This window comes from Microcaecilia unicolor, chromosome 3 (assembly GCF_901765095.1).
Source record: "Microcaecilia unicolor chromosome 3, aMicUni1.1, whole genome shotgun sequence".
Classification (NCBI taxonomy): Eukaryota; Metazoa; Chordata; class Amphibia; order Gymnophiona; family Siphonopidae; genus Microcaecilia; species Microcaecilia unicolor.
In genome coordinates, this window is record NC_044033.1 from 27,331,844 (window position 1) to 27,349,175 (window position 17,332).

The 17,332-nt window shown below is 46.5% G+C and overlaps 1 protein-coding gene across 1 annotated transcript in view; it reads left to right on the forward strand.

Annotated features, from left to right (window-relative positions):
• PLEKHH2 (pleckstrin homology, MyTH4 and FERM domain containing H2) overlaps positions 1-17,332 on the forward strand; it is a 229,114-nt gene that overhangs the window by 15,572 nt on the left and 196,210 nt on the right. Inside the window, exon 2 of the mRNA XM_030195794.1 lies at positions 1,166-1,295. Within this exon, the coding sequence (XP_030051654.1) occupies positions 1,173-1,295 (123 nt within the window). The 5' untranslated portion in view covers positions 1,166-1,172. The remainder of the gene's footprint in view (positions 1-1,165; positions 1,296-17,332) is intronic.

The following is a 17,332-nucleotide window of genomic DNA, read 5'->3' on the forward strand; positions in this document are numbered from 1 at the left end:
GCTTTCAAAAGTCTTTGTACCCCCGTGGCCCTAACGCCCAGTATCCGGATACCCCACCGCTTTCCTCCTCACCCCTCCCCCAAGATGTAATACTTTCACGTCCTTCATTTTTTAAAAAAAGTGTCCTATCTACCCTGTGTACAAATGCCTGGCATTCAGATTGTGTTCCTCTCGTAAATTTTCATTTCTTTCATTCATTGAGAACTTGCCCCCCCCCCCCCCCCCCTGAACACTTTTGGTTCCTTCAGTCTTTTAAAACTCTCCTATGTACCCTGTGCGCTAATGGCCAGCATTGAGATTGTTTTCCTGTCCCAAATTTGCATGTCTTTCAGTCATTCACAACTCCCCCCCCCCCCCCCCCCCCTTTTCCAGTTTAACACTTTCGTTTCCTTCAGTCTTTTAAAACTCTCCTATCTACCCTGTGTCCTAATGGCCAGCATTCAGATTGTTTTCCTTTCCCAAATGTTCATGTCTTTCAGTCCTTCAGAACTCCCCCCCTCCCCCCATTTAACACTTTCGGTTCCTTCAATCTTTTAAAACTCTCCTATCAACCCTGTGTCCTAATGGCCAGCACTCAGATTGTTTTGCTTTGCCAAATTGTCTGTCACTGATGTCACTGAGGTCAGTGCGTGCCTGCCTAGCAGACCACTTCCGGCAGGCACGGTCCCAAGCACATCCTGTTGGAGGTGAGAATTATTATATAGGATAATTATAAATAAAGAATAAAAAAAAGAATTCTAAAACAAAATCCCCCATCCCCCCCCCCCCCCCCAAACAAATAAAACTGTCGAAAAACCCAAGTGAAAGTACAGAAGGCCTGGACTTATGACCCTCTTCTGCAAAAATAAAAAGTGACATCGATTTAATCAAGTTTCAGTATTTAATTTAAAATGTTTCTTTTACCTTCCATATGTCATAATTTTTCACTATCTGCGGGCACCAGATGGACATAATTTGAACTTATTGCAGAATTAGAAACTTTTGACTGAGGCGGATGCCATACACATACATACCTATATGTCTTCCTAAAACTTCTGCAGAAAGTGTCTCTGCTTACTGTGATGCTGAAGGAATTTTTTTAATTTTGCAAACAGCTGGATAGACTGCTTTGTTCTCTCAGCTTGTATGTGTAACCCTGTGCCTTGCGCACCTCTTTCTCTTCCAGAATAAACATGGCAGAGATTTCAGACATAGACAGAGCTGTGGATTGGAAGGAAAGATGCACGACTCTGGAATCGCAGCTGTTGAAATTTCGACTCCAAGCCAGCAAGATCAGAGAGCTGTTAGCAGAGAAGGTAAATGGTACTGCTAGACTTATCGTCAAATCCTGCATTTGCCAATAATTAGATTGCAGGGGAAGGTTAGTCTTTGATTAATTTAAAAGGGAAAAATCAACAGCAGTGGCTTTTCTCTTAATAATGTAGCACTTAATATCGGAGTAATAATCTAAATTCAGAGAGTAGACGCTTTTTTTTTTTTTTTAAGAGGCGGCTAAGGAAGCTGCACCAAATGAGGGTATCTGAGTCCTGAACTGCAAACATTTCTTCTTCTGTATTTTAGACAAAGGAAAACATGAATGAATCCACAAAACATCCTTCTTGTCTTCAGTTCTGATCAGTCCTAACCCTAGCAATTCCCTTCACAGCCCCAGCACTCTCTCCCACTACCTTTAAAACTTACCCCTACTCACTGCTCTCCTGTCTGCCCGGTGCTCTGACTGGGCTTCCTTTTCTTCCTCCCCTCTTCCAGGAGAATAGAAATATGTTACTTTATCTCCTGTGGCCCTTTCCCCTTCTGTCTGTGTAGCAGAGCTTCCCAAACTGGGGGTTGTGACTCCAAATGGGATTGTAAAACCCGTATTTATGGTTGTGACCTGGGCAGGCTGGAAAAAAAAAACCCACCTCATCAGCCTTCGTCTCCCATCAAGCTTGCACTGTAAATAGGCACGTGCGGAGTTAAAATTACTGGGGAACTTTTGCAGAAGTTATTATCCACTCCTGCAGTGAAGTTTGTAAATGCAGCTTTGCAAGAGCAGATTTATAAAATAGTGTTTTGGGCCTGTGTATCACCCTGGAAGGTGTTAAGAATGGGCTTCACCAGTGATAGTTAAAACGTGGAGAAGATTTGGCTACTCTGGGCCATCTTTTTTGGTTCAGCATTCAGCATTTTTGGTTTGTGGTGCATGCATATGTTGTTAGAGTTTTAGGGATCCTCTTGCAGTTTACTCTATAATTATTTTTATTTGCTGATGTTGCAGTTCTACCTTGAATGTTTAAGAAGGGTGCATGAATATTGTTACATTATCTGACCATGTTGGAATGTAAAGCTATACTTACAACTTGGAGATGTCAACAAACACCTATACAGTCATAATGGCGTAATCTTGTATATCCTCAAAAAGCATGAAACATGCAGTTTTCTAACAAAAGGGCTAACATCTATTTAACTCTTCCACAAAACTCCACAGTTCACTCTGTCCCAATCATTCGACTATTAGATTTGATTACTAATACCATCGAAGCTGTATTTTGTTTCTAGATGTTGAGGAAGGTAGATTTCATACCAATGTGTATACTAATCCAATAGATAAAAACACTTTGTTGGGGTACAACAGGATTCATCCTTGTCATCTGAAGAATAGTCTACCTTTCTCCACATTCCTTAAATGTCGCCGGATTTGTGATTGTACTGTGCAATTTAAGGATTCAGCTCAAGAACTGAAAAATAAGTTTGAACAATGGGGATATCACAAATCTGTAGTCAAGAAAGCATTTAAACAGGCATTATTTAATAAAGGGGGTCTCTTATTAAGACCTCGGTCAAGTGTAGAAGAGGAAAAGCGGGTGGAATGTGTCATGCTTCTAGCGGTACTTCTGGGTTTAGTGAGCCCTTGGGCCACTGCCGAGTAGCGGCAGCGGCAGGAGAATCACCCGAACACAGGACAGACAGAACAGACCTCCCGGCACCCTGGGTTGGAACTCTCTAAGGCTGCCGCCGAGGCAGCACAGGTAGGCACCAACTGGACCGGAAATAGCCCAAACTTCACCTGCACTTAACCACCGTTCCTCAGGGGTTGAGCCCCAGAGTGCGGGCGGTCGGCAGGACTTACCGAGCAGGGCAGGAAAGCAGAACATCAGGGACCAGCAGGATAAAGGCTCCAGGAATCCAGCTGGAGCAGGGCAGGCCGACAGTAGCAGAGCAAGCCAGGAGACAAGCCGGGCCTGGGCAGGCAGCAGTCAGAAGACAAGCCGGGTCTGGGCAGGCAGCAGTCAATAGAATAAGTCAGCAAACAAGCAGGGTCAAAACCTAAAACAGGAAAAACTCAGCAGCACTGCAAACGACTTCCACCAAACGAAACTCCTCTGAGGACCTCTGTTGCAAGGCAACTAGGAACCTTCCCAGTTGGCTAATAAAGGCAGCCCACAAGGGAGTTCACCAGGTACGGATACTGCTTAGTTCCAAAAAACTCCCCAAATGATCTGGAGAGCTGGAAGATCCGGACCAGCATATCTTCTGGAACATGGGAAACGGTAAACCATCAATTCGCAGAATTCCCCGGGTCTAACTCCCGGGGCCCGAGGTGACTGCAAGCCAGGAACCTGAACACAACCGTGACAAAATGTGTGAAATCATTTTTTATAATATAACACTTTACTGAAGACCATCCAAGTATACACAGCCAATTTACATTGATACAATAAGTTTCAGAAAATGACACGTTTACAATTATAATTAGCTTATGTCTTCTGCTAATTATTCAATTTTATCCCCCCCCCCACAACATTGTATTCCATATCATCAAGCTGATCAATCCATAGACTGGTGGGTTGTGTCCATCTACCAGCAGGTGGAGATAGAGAGCAAACTTTTGCCTCCCTATATGTGGTCATGTGCTGCCGGAAACTCCTCAGTATGTTCTCTATCTCAGCAGGTGGTGGTCACACACAGCAGCAGCTCTGGCTAGGCCTCCAAGCCTAATTTTTAGGTTTTGTTGAGTGCCTGGGGTTGAGGGCTCTTCTTGAGCAAGTGCAAACCTGGTGGCGCCAGGTCCCTCCTTTTCTCCCCCCTCCCGCTGGCTCCGTTTAAAAAAAAAAAAAAAAAAATTTTTAAACGTCCTTAAAGGCGTTTATTTCGACGTTTATTTAAACGTTCATTGCAGCTACTCACTGGGACACCAGTTCGTTACAGCTCGGAGCGGACAGCAGGTAATTTTTACCTTTTTATAGCGGGCAGGGGGTTCCCCGATTCTTCTCCTCGTGGCGGAGGGCGAGGGCGCAAAGGGTCGCTCCCCGGATCGCTTGAGCGCTTCTAGAGGGGATGCGGGGGTCTTACAGCCTGATTCGCCCTTGTTGGGTGACAGTTTAGTGACCGATGAATGTCCCGGTCCTTCCTCCAGCGTGGCGGTTTTTCCCGCCATAAACGCCCATCCCCCGCTCCTCGCCTCCGCCATCTTGGCCGGCAACGCGGCTCGGACGGCTTCTTCGTGGGCCGCCCTTGAGGTTGGAGACATTAATGCCATGAACGCCCTTAATTTGGGCGATGGCACAAAAGCGGCTAAAGTTAAGCGCCGTTCTTCCCGCGCGGCTCCTTCGCGGAGTGTCGCGCCGGACGCCATTTTGGATGCGCAGCATATCTCTCCCCCGCTCTTGCGAGCGCCGGTTGAGGGTGCGTCTAGGGCTGTTGCCCAGGCTGCGGAAGTACACAGTCTGGGGGGTTTCTCCCCCGAATTTGTTTTGCTGCTGCATCAGGCTTTCCTCATGCAAAACGCTGCCCCTGCTCCCTCGTCTGGTAAAGAGGTTGAGGTTCCCAGAGGTAAACGTCCTCAGGTTGATTCCCAGGCCTTGGAGGACTTTGTCTCCTCCGATGTAGATGAGGGCAGCGTGTCTGAGGTCTCCCAACGGTCCTTTGCGGATTCCTTGGAGGAGACGGATCCCCGCTCGGATGGAGCGGATGACCCCTCTGCAGCGCGGCTTTTTAGCCCAGAGGATTTGCCCAACCTGTTGTTACAGGCCATGGACACTTTGAAGATTTCCTCTCCGGAGGACGTCTTTCCCTCAGCCCCTGTTGGCTCTGCCATTATGCTGGGGACGAAGCGCCCGCCTAGAACCTTCCACGTGCATGATGCCATGCACACCTTAATTTCGACTCAATGGGATGTCCCGGAAGCGAGCCTTAAAGTGGCTAGGGCTATGTCCCGCCTCTATCCTTTGGCTGTGAGTGAACGTGAGGCCTATCTGTGGCCTACCGTGGATTCTTTAATCACTGCGGTGACTAAGAAAACGGCGTTGCCGGTGGAAGGTGGCACGGCCCTAAAGGACGCCCAAGACAGAAGATTGGAGGCGGCCTTAAGGTCGTCCTTCGAGGCGGCTGCTTTAAGTTTGCAGGCCTCAGTTTGCGGCTCCTATGTGGCCAGGGCGTGCCTGACTATGGTGCAGCGGGCTTCCCCCTCGGATCATTCCTTGAGGGCTGATTGGCCGGCCCTGGAATCGGGCTTAGCCTATTTGGCAGACTTGCTGTATGATGTCTTGAGGGCCTCAGCTAAAGGCATGGCTCAGACAATCTCTGCGCGGCGGTGGCTTTGGCTGAAACATTGGTCTGCTGACCACGCCTCTAAATCCCGCCTGGCTAGATTGCCTTTTAAAGGCAAGCTGCTCTTTGGGGTCGAGCTGGACAAAATCGTGACCGATCTTGGCACGTCTAAGGGCAAGAAATTACCAGAGGTCAGGGCTCGGGCTAGTACTCGTCCCGGTACCTCCAGAGGACGGTTGCAGGAAGCCCGTCGGTACCGCCCGGGCAAGTCGGGTTCCTCTGCCCCCTCTTCCTTCAAGAGGAATTTCTCCCCCAAGCAGCATTCCTTTCGCAGAGACCGCCGTCCCGGAGGTGCTTCCTCCGGTCCTCCCCCAGGGTCTCGTACCCAATGACGGGGCCTTGGTCCACGCCCCAGTGCAGATTGGAGGACGGCTGTCCTCGTTTCTGGGCGAGTGGACCACAATAACTTCAGACGTGTGGGTGCTGGAAGTCATCAGAGACGGCTACAAGCTAGAGTTCTGCCGACCCTTAAAAGACGGGTTTGTACTCTCTCCCTGCAAGTCTCCGGTCAAAGCTGTGGCAGTGCAGCAGACCTTGGACAATCTGATCCGCCTGGGCGCGGTCGTTCCTGTGCCAGAAAGTCAGCTTGGCAAGGGACGTTACTCCATTTACTTTGTGGTACCAAAGAAAGGAGGTTCTGTCCGGCCTATCCTCGACCTCAAAGGGGTCAATCGGGCCTTGAAAGTGCGGCACTTTCGCATGGAGACTCTCCGCTCTGTTATAGCGGCAGTGAAGGCAGGAGAGTTCTTGGCTTCCTTGGACATCAAGGAAGCGTACCTGCATATTCCCATCTGGCCTCCTCATCAACGCTTCCTGCGTTTTGCAGTCCTGGGACGACACTTCCAGTTCAGAGCTCTCCCATTCGGGTTGGCTACTGCTCCGCGGACCTTTTCCAAAGTAATGGTGGTCATCGCGGCCTTCCTACGAAAGGAAGGGATACAAGTCCATCCTTATCTGGACGACTGGTTGATCCGAGCCCCCTCTTATGCAGAGTGCGGCAAAGCTGTGGACCGGGTAGTTGCTCTTTTGAGCTCCCTGGGATGGATCATCAACTGGGAGAAGAGCCAGCTGCGCCCGACTCAGTCCCTGGAGTACCTGGGAGTTCGATTCGACACCCAAGTGGGCAGAGTGTTCCTGCCAGACAATCGGATTGTCAAACTTCAGGCTCAGGTGGACCAGTTCCTGGGAGCCTCTCCTCTTCGGGCTTGGGACTATGTGCAGCTGTTGGGCTCTATGACGGCCACGATGGAAGTAGTGCCCTGGGCCAGGGCTCATATGAGACCACTTCAACACTCCTTGCTGCAGCGCTGGACTCCGATGTCGGAGGATTATGCTGTGCGACTTCCCTTGGACCCAGCAGTGCGCAAGGCGCTGAGCTGGTGGATGCAGACAGACAAATTGTCTGCGGGAATGCCTCTGGTGACCCCAGAGTGGATTGTCGTCACGACGGACGCCTCTTTGTCGGGCTGGGGAGCCCACTGCTTGGGAAGGACAGCGCAGGGGCTCTGGTCTCCTGCAGAGGCAAAGTGGTCTATCAACCTCCTGGAACTCAGAGCCATTCGGTAGGCGCTTTTGGAGTTCATCCCGGTACTGGTGTGGTAGCCTGTACGGGTCCTGTCGGTCAATGCCACGGCTGTGGCCTATGTCAACCGCCAGGGAGGTACCAAGAGCGCCCCTCTAGCCAAGGAGGCTATGTATCTTTGCCAGTGGGCGGAAGCGAACCTGGAGCAGCTTTCAGCGGCCCACATTGCCGGAGTCATGAATGTCAAGGCGGACTTTCTCAGTCGCCATACCTTGGAGCCCGGAGAGTGGCAGCTATCTGCTCAGGCGTTCTTGGACATCACGAAGCGCTGGGGCCAGCCGAGCCTAGATCTGATGGCGTCATCGGCCAGTTGCCAAGTGCTGCGCTTCTTCAGCAGAGGACGGGACCCTCGATCCCTGGGAGTAGATGCTCTTCTCCAACAGTGGCCGACACAAGAGCTCCTCTATGTGTTCCCGCCCTGGCCCATGTTGGGCAGGGTGCTAGACCGGGTGGCAAAGCATCCCGGCAGGGTAATCCTGGTGGGTCCGGATTGGCCCAGGCGTCCCTGGTATGCGGACTTGATCAGGCTCTCAGTGGACGATCCTCTGTGACTGCCAGTGGAACAGGGCCTGTTACATCAGGGTCCCGTGGTGATGGAGGATCCCTCCCCCTTTGGTCTTACGGCCTGGCTATTGAGCGGCAGCGTCTGAGGAAGAAGGGCTTCTCAGACAAGGTCATCGCCACTATGCTGAGAGCGAGGAAGCGCTCTACTTCTACTGCTTACGCCAGGGTTTGGCGTATCTTTGCAGCGTGGTGTGAAGCAGGCTCTCTTTCTCCCTTCACTGCTCCAATTTCTTCAGTGTTGGCGTTCCTGCAAGAAGGTCTGGAGAAAGGCCTGTCGCTCAGTTCCCTTAAAGTCCAGGTAGCGGCTCTGGCTTGCTTCAGGGGCCGCCTGAAGGGTGCTTCCCTGGCTTCACAGCCAGATGTGGTGCGCTTTCTCAAGGGAGTTAATCACCTGCGCCCTCCTCTGCACTCAGTGGTGCCTGCGTGGAATCTCAACCTGGTGCTAAGAGCATTGCAGAAGCCGCCTTTTGAACCCTTGTCGAGGGCATCTCTGAAAGACCTGACGTTGAAAGCAGTCTTTTTGGTGGCTATCACTTCAGCCAGAAGAGTTTCCGAGCTCCAGGCGCTCTCATGTCGAGAGCCTTTTCTGCAGTTCACTGAGGCAGGAGTGACTATTCGCACAGTGCCTTCCTTTCTGCCCAAGATTGTTTCTCGCTTCCATGTGAATCAGCAGCTCTGTCTCCCTTCCTTTCGTAGGGAGGACTACCCAGAGGAGTACTCTGCTCTTAAATATCTGGATGTGAGACGAGTCATCATCAGATACTTGGAAGTGACCAATGATTTCCGGAAATCGGATCTGTTTGTCCTGTTTGCAGGTCCTCGTAAGGGTCTGCAGGCTGCTAAGCCTACAGTGGCAAGATGGGTCAAGGAAGCCATTTCAGCGGCTTATGTGGCCGCGGGGAAGGTGCCGCCTATCCAGCTGAAGGCTCACTCCACGAGAGCTCAGGCGGCCTCGATGGCAGAGGCCGGATCCGTCTCCTTGGAAGAGATATGCAAGGCGGCAACTTGGGCTTCGGCTCATACATTCTCCAAGCATTACCGGTTGACTGTGGCTGCACGGGCGGAGGCCCGGTTTGGAGCTTCAGTGTTGAGGTCAGGGATTTCTATGTCCCGCCCTGGGTGAGTACTGCTTCGGTACATCCCACCAGTCTATGGATTGATCAGCTTGATGATATGGAAGGTAAATTATGTATAATCATACCTGATAATTTTCTTTCCATTAATCATAGCTGATCAATCCATAGCCCCTCCCAGATATCTGTACTGTTTTTATTCTGGTTGCATTTCAGGTTCAAGTTTAGTCTTCAGTTACTTCAGAAAGACTTCGTGTTCAAGTTCTTCCTTCACTTGGATTCTTCAAGAGTTGAGACGAGTTTGTGTTACAGTGAGCTGCTGCATTCCTCTCCCCTCCGTTTTACGGGGCTGGATTGAGATTTAAATTCTGCCGGCACTCCCTCCCGCTTCGTGCGGCTGTAGGGCAGCTTTGTACCCCTCCCGCTTCGGCGGTGTTAGGGTCAGTCAGCTCCTCCCGCGGTTGCGGTTGCAGGATAAGCCAGATCCCCCGCATCGGCGGGGTGGTGTCCCTCCCCCGCTCCGCGGGGATGAGCTGGACGGATTCCCCTCCCCCACTTGTGTGGGGATGAGCTGGGTTAATTCCCCTCCCCCGTTTCGGCGGTGGTGAGCTGGGCAGAGTGTCCCTTCGTGGGTGTAATTCTCTAAGTGCTGAGTCCTGCGGATGGAGCTTTGATATCGACATACTGAGGAGTTTCCGGCAGCACATGACCACATATAGGGAGGCAAAAGTTTGCTCTCTATCTCCACCTGCTGGTAGATGGACACAACCCACCAGTCTATGGATTGATCAGCTATGATTAATGGAAAGAAAATTATCAGGTATGATTATACATAATTTTACCTTAATACTCGAATATCATGTGAAGACATAAAGATGGTAATTCAACTCTCACTACCTCATTCTTAAATCTAGCACCATAAACATCCTACTACATTCTTTGTGAAATCATTTTTATTGATGACCACAAAATTCCAAATGCAATGCAAACAGCGTTTAAACATTTATCATCATCACAGCTTTCTTCGTGGAATATGTTTTAAATTATATCACTTTGTCCTCTAAAATTTCTTCCTGTATTAAGCATCATTGGAGGATCATGCAGGTTCACCCTTGCTTCACAGATACTGACTGTATTTATTTATTTATTTGTTACATTTGTATCCCACATTTTCCCACCTATTTGCAGGCTCATTGTGGCTTACATTTTACCGTAGTGGTGTTCGCCATTTCCGGTATGAACAAATACAGGGTGCTATTGTGGTGGAATAAGGTTCATGGGGTATTTAGGGAGTACGAGGGAAGTAGGGTGTATCCATTCAGATCTTTGGTTTAGTTGTGTTGCAGGTGTTCAGGCTTTTTTTTTGGGGGGGGGGGGGTTTAGTTGAATCATTTTTATTGATGATCAACAAAATACAGAAATTAAACAGTTCTATTCAGAATCAGTACGTAACACCAGCTTGTCAAACTACACAGAGTGCTTCTTTGCTTTGTCATCATGAATTTAATTTTTCCTCCCTCCCATTCCCTTATCTTATGGTTCAATCTACTCATTAAACCTCCATTTAGGCTATAATGCTTATATATCGCATAAAATCCACTGATACTGCAGTACCCACAAAGAACACAATAGAAGAACATGTCGGTAACTAAGTACTGCAACACCTACTGCAAAATAGCCCTCTTTAAAAGCCTCCCCTTGCTCCACCCTCCCCCTCCCAGTTATCCCCTTTATTAATTAAACAACAAATCTGTACCAACACAACAACTGACTCCTAGCTCCCTCTCGCTGAAGGTGTTCAGGCTTTTATGTTGGGTCGGTTGGATATGCCTTTCTGAACAGGTTTGTTTTTAGTCCTTTCCGGAAATTTAGGTGGTCATACGTTGTTTTTAATATTTTTGGCAATGCGTATGATTGCTTATGCCCGAAACAAAAATTTAGCTGACAGATTATGTAAGTCAGATGTCTGGTCGATCAGATGGGGGGTCATCTGAAATGTGGTAAGTGCTCTATTTGCTCAATTACTGAAAACTGTACCTTATTTTATGAAAAGAATAACAACAAATGGGTTCAGTTTAAGAGTGAAAGAACTTGTAAATCTGTGGGAGTAATTTATGCTATTCGTTGTCCCTGTGCTTTACTATATGAGGGACAAACTTCCTGGATCTTTAAAATGAGAATCATTGAGCACCGCCACTGTGTATCTTGAAGAAAATTTGAAGCCCTTCTTGTTCAACGCTGTATTTAGACTAGACATGAATTTGTTGATTTGCGCTGTTGAGTGATTGAACAGATGATTAAGGGTGGGGAGGTGGACAGCAAGAAACACAGTTGAACCTATGGGTTTGAATATGGCTGTGGAGTGGCAAGCTTTTTATTGGATACTACACCTTTAAGAATTGGCACGCTTCGAAAATGCCAAACCCCTCCGAGAAAAGTTGCATTGGCTCCCAATCAAAGAACGGATCATCTTCAAAATCTGCACCTTAGTCCACAAAATCATGTACGGCGTAGTCCCATGATACATGACAGACCTTATAGACTTACCAATAAGAAACAAAGTCAGATCGTCAAGATCCTACCTAAACCTACACTACCCAAATTGCAAAGGACTGAAATACAAAACAACTTACGCAACCGGCTTCTCCTACATAAGCGCACAACTATGGAATGGGCTCCCAAAAGCGGTGAAAACAATCCACGACCACTTGAACTTCAGGAAATCACTAAAAATCAACCTCTTCAAAAAGGCCTACCCCAACGACCCCACATAACCCTCTTCACCTACCAACACAGCATGACTATGATCGAACAGGACATCACACAATCTTCATCCATTCCGACCCTCCACTTATACCTCATACGATCACTATACAACTTTGTATTTGTTATCCACCGACTGGGCAAATACCTTTGACAGTACTATGTAAGCCACATTGAGCCTGCAAATAGGTGGGAAAATGTGGGGTACAAATGCAGTAAATAAATAAGTCTGTGATTGGTTGTTCCTGTGAGTGTTATAAAAGCTTGGGACTATTTTGGACAATCTTTTAGATCTTGGTTCCACCTCCTGAAGCATCAGGTTCACGAAACAAGTGGCCATGTCAAGGTTTTGGGTAGCTGGAATATGTTTATGCATCAAAGCGCTGAAAGAGCTCTGTTATGCATCAGAGTAGTAGTGGTTTTTGACGATCCGGTGTGAGGTCAGGATGCCTCAACAGTCAAGCTAAGTATTTGTTGGACTGTATTTTGATATAGTACATGAATTTCTAGCGGTATTGTTGCAGGAATTACCACTATTGTTAGCAGAATCTGTGGTACTTCAGGAGTCAAACACCACACACCAGAATGAGAGAGAAGTCTTCTTTATTTGCCAGCAAACAAAGTAGGACATCAGCACTAGCTCTCTCCTTCTCTTCAGCTCTCTGTGTCTTGTGTCTTCTGTCTTCTCCTGTCTGTTGTCTCTCTCGTCTCAGCTCCTTCTCTTCTATAAGCTGCTTCTGCTCTCCTTTATATATTATTCCTAAACCCCTTCTAGCCCCCCTTTCTCACCAGATGGTAAAGAATAGATTGATTACCCTGTCTTGAACTAATTATTACTTACACATTACTTAAAAATATCAGTTACATAGGTTTGAGATATTTCCTAAACTGACCTATGACCTGGGGCCTCTCAAACTAGACAATGTGGCACCTATCTCCTGCATTTTATTATTATTCACATAATCAGATTCCCGGTTAACTTCATAACTTGAGCTGGGTTCATTGAGGGGCCAATCTTGCTTAATGGCACACAGACATGGTTTGTTATTACTTTCAGAAGACCAGTCCTACACTTAGCTATAATCTATCAAGGAGAAGACTTTTCCTGACCTCTTTCACCTAGCTAGGACTGTGGATAATTCAAACCAGATGATGACCTCTTAAACTGCAGACAAATCTCACTTGAAAAGTCAGACAAAGATGTAACACTGAATTGAAAAGATATTTTACAGGGAGAAATAAACTTATTAATTAAACAGAATAAAACATATTTTAAAATAAGCAGAAATCAGAATTCCTTATAAGACAAAATCTAACTCATCTAGAATTATTTAAATCTACTCTATCTCCTTCTAAACAACGTTCAGTCTAATCTTTTAAAACAGCCTGCTTGCTAATCCCCTTTAGATTGTCCACTATGCCTTACTCAGAATGGCATCCAGATGTGGTAAATAATACCTATGAACAATCCCTCACTCAAAAAGGGACAAAGAAAGTTTCATTTCTCTCTGACCTTTCTAACCTCTAGTCTAGCAAAAGCTAGACATTTGAGTAAATTAAACCCAGATGGCATTCTACCACTTTCCAGGACTGAACCAAACAAACAGAATTAACAAATTAATATGATTTCTCTGCCCAGGCTGCCTCAGTATTGATTGGGACTAATGGGGATTTGATGTGGGAATTTTTATGTTATGATGACCAAAACAGATTGTGTGGGCTTTGGCTATTTTTATCGGTGGGGGGGGGGGGGGGTCCCTTCTATGAGCAACATTTTTCTCCGCTTTTGGGAGTTTTTTTGGTTGATCTCTTTTTTTTTTTTTCTGGAGTTTGATGATTTATTGAGGCCAATGATAATGTCTGGGAATTCCTTTTGGGAAAACTGACACATTTTGTCATACCGATGCTCTTTGAGCTTTGAGGCCTTGTTTATTTAAATATTGAGATTTTTGTAGCCCCCCCATAGTCTGTGTTTGCAAACAAAATGGCTAACTGCATGTTTCATGCTTATTGAGGATATTTTGAAAGTTTGCTAACCCTTGTGTATGCCATGATGGTTATGGAAAGGTATCGGGTAGAAAGAGCTAAATTACAGAGATGGTGGAAATTTTCAACAGATCTGGAAACCTATCTGACGACCATGTCACATAGAGCACATAGCTGACTTCTAAATTATTGAAGGGCTATATATGTTAGGATCCTGATGGTCTATGGGAGGCTGTGCTGTGTGCAGTTCTGGTTACTGCCTCTTAAAAACGATATAGCGGAATTAGATAAGGTACAGAGAAGGGCAATAAAAATGATAAAGGGGGTGGGACTACTTCCCTATGAGGATTGGCTAAAGAGCTAGGGCTCTTAATCTTGGCAAAGAGACTGCTGATGGGGAGTTATGATAGAGGTTTATAAAATACTGAGTTGAGTGGAATGGGTAGATGTGACTCACTTGTTTACTCTTTCCAAAAATACAAGAACTAAGGAGCACACGATGAAGCTACTGAGTAGTAAATTTAAAACAAATTGGAAAAAATATATCTTCACTCGACGTGTATGTAAACTCTGGAATTTGTTGCCAGAGAGTGTGGTAAAGGCAGTTAGCTTAGCAGGGTTTTAAAAAGGTTTGGATGGCTAAAGGAAAAGTCCATAGACCATTAGTTCTGGGATAAGTAGCATATTGAACTTTTTTTGGATCTTGCCAGGTATTTGTGACCTGGATTGGCCACTGTTGGAAACAGGATGCTGGGCTTGATGGACCTTTGGTCTGTCCTAGTATGACAATACTTATGTACTTATGTGTTCTGGGCAGGACTAGGGAGGCCCAAAATGTATTCCCCATTTCAGACGGGGAATGTAAGACTGTGTCCAAATAGATCAACACTGGGATTTATACCTCCTTCCTGGGACATTTAGGTTTCAGGAAGTGCTTGAACAGCTTTCCACTGGAGAGATTAGGAGAAGTCGCCCCCGAATGTAAAACTTGGAAGGAATATCGAACTCTGTGATAGCTTAAGAAAAATAAACATTTATGTTTATAAAATGGCTGGCAAACATTTTCTCGGATGCATATTAAATTTACTGCTTTGCAGCTTCATCGCATGCCCCCCTAGTCCTAGTATTTTTGGAAAGAATAAACAAACGATTCACGTCTACCCGTTCCACTCCACTCATTATTTTATAGACCTCTGTCATATCTCCCCTCAGCCGTTTGTTCTCCAAACTGAAGAACCCTAGCCGCTTTAGCCTTTCCTCATAGGGAAGTCGTCCCATCCCCTTTATCATTTTCGTCGCCCTTCTCTGTACCTTTTTTAATTCTACTATATCACGCCCCCTCAAAAATGTGCATATGGCATGTATATTCTGGCTTTGTAAAATCGGGATTCTCATGTTTATGCAAATCTAATATGCAAATAGTGCTGCTAAAATAAGCATCTTAATGATGTCTTGGGCTTAATGATAAGAAGTTTGCGTGTGCATACCAGGGGCGTAGCCAGACAACAGATTTTGGGTGGGCCTAGACAAGAAGTGGGTGGGCACCAAGTGTTCTCCACACCGCCACCACCAAAAAATAATATCTAAGCTAACAGGAAAATGCTTCTTTCCACCTTGGCAGTCTGCAGAAGGCATGCGCTGAAAGCTGAGCATGCGCAGGTTCCGGTATTGTTGAGAGTAGCGTTTTTGTTACCATTAGGTGGAAGTCTTCAGCTGACGGAGCTTTGGATCCTCACCAGCTACCGCTAAATGTGTGCTACTGTTGGGTGGGCGTGAGCCCTAAGTGGGTGGGCCCTGGCCCACCCAGGCCCACCTGTGGCTACGCCATTGGTGCATACTGCACAGGATGCAGTAGGGAATTAGCCTGTAAAAATGCAGAAATAGCAGTCTTGTAGCAAAATGTGTTTACTGCCAGATGTTGTATAACTTTTTACGCTTGTGCTGCATCATTGCTCTGGTACATATTAGCTGCCCAGATTTTGGTCTAGCATCATGTGAGCACTTTCTTAGGAATTCTCCTACAAACGTCCCAGAAACCCTGAATATCTGTTGGACAGACAGAAATTCCCAGTACAGCAGATGTTCTGTAACCTCGTGTCACCTTACAGCTGTGTTTAAAGATAGACGTTATGTTTTATTTGTCTGGCAAAAGCCAAATATCTTCAGGCAACTTCAAATAATGGGATTAGTGGTATAAAGAGCAGGTTTAATTGTTTTAGGTGGGAGCATTTAACAGTTCATCACCTAATAAAATTCTAAATATTAGCTGTGTGTGACGAATTAATGCCTGGATTATGAATCCGTGCTCTTGCCTGGCAGGAGTGATATTCTAAGATTCATATTCCTGAAAAGCTAATAAAAGCAGTTGGATTTGGTTGAATGCCAAAGCTTCTTGACTCAGGAAGAATGAGGTCATTTCATTGATGGGCAAGTAGTGCAATGAAATAAAGATTCTTGCAGTTGCTTTAGACCAGGAGTTCTCAACCCATTCCTCAGGACACACCTAGCCGGCCAGGTTTTCAGGATATCCACATTGAATATGTGAGATACGGTGTAAATTTATCTCATGCATATTCATTGTGAATAGTCCAAGAAAACAACAGGGTAATCGATCTGCAAACTCCAAGAAGAAGAAGAATCCTAATGAATATCTGTACAATCATATAATTTTATGGTGGCCTATGTCGATTCACGGCTTTTGAGCGATTCTTTTTCGTGAAGTGCCATCTGTCAAGGTTTGTTTTGTTTGTTTTCTTACATTTGTACCCTGCGCTTTCCCACTCATGGCAGGCTCAATGCGGCTTACATGGGGCAATGGAGGGTTAAGTGACTTGCCCAGAGTCACAAGGAGCTGCCTGTGCCTGAAGTGGGAATCAAACTCAGTTCCTCAGGACCAAAGTCCACCACCTTAACCACTAGGCCACTCCTCCACTGTTGCTACTATTTGAGATTCTACATGGAATGTTGCTATTCCAACATTCCATGTAGAAGTCGGCCCTTGCAGATCACCAATGTGGCCGCGCAGGCTTCTGCTTCTGTGAGTCTGACGTCCTGCACGTACGTGTAGGACGTCAGACTCACAGAAACAGAAGCCTGCGCAGCCTTCTACATGGAATGTTGCTAGTGGAATAGCAACATTCCATGTAGAATGTCCAATAGTAGCAACATTCCATGTAGAATGTCCAATAGTGGCAACATTCCATGTAGAATCTCCAATAGTAGCAACATTCCATGTAGAATCTCCAATAGTATCTATTTTATTTTTGTTACATTTGTACCCTGCGCTTTCCCACTCATGGCAGGCTCAATGCGGCTTACACAGGGCAGTGGAGGGTTAAGTGACTTGCCCAGAGTCACAAGGAGCTGCCTGTGCCTGAAGTGGGAATTGAACTCAGTTCCTCAGTTCCCCAGGACCAAAGTCCACCACCCAAACCACTAGGCCACTCCTTGCGTTTCAATTGCGAGTTCAACAAATAGATAATCAAGTGGAGATTATATGATCATATAGATATTCATTAGCCCCTGATGCAGCCCAGTTGGGCGAAACACGGCCTGTGTCGGGCTTGCTAATTTTTTATTGATCTATATTTATTAAATATTGTTTTCCACGTACGTGTCTGCGTCATCTGTTTTCCATATTCTTTGTGAATATCCTGAAAACCTGACTGGCTAGGTGCGTCCCAAACTCCAGGTTGAAAACCCCTGCTTCAGACTCCTGTTTGTCCTTTGATCCCCATTTTGCATCAGTCTTTCACAGTTGCTTTGGTGCTTCACG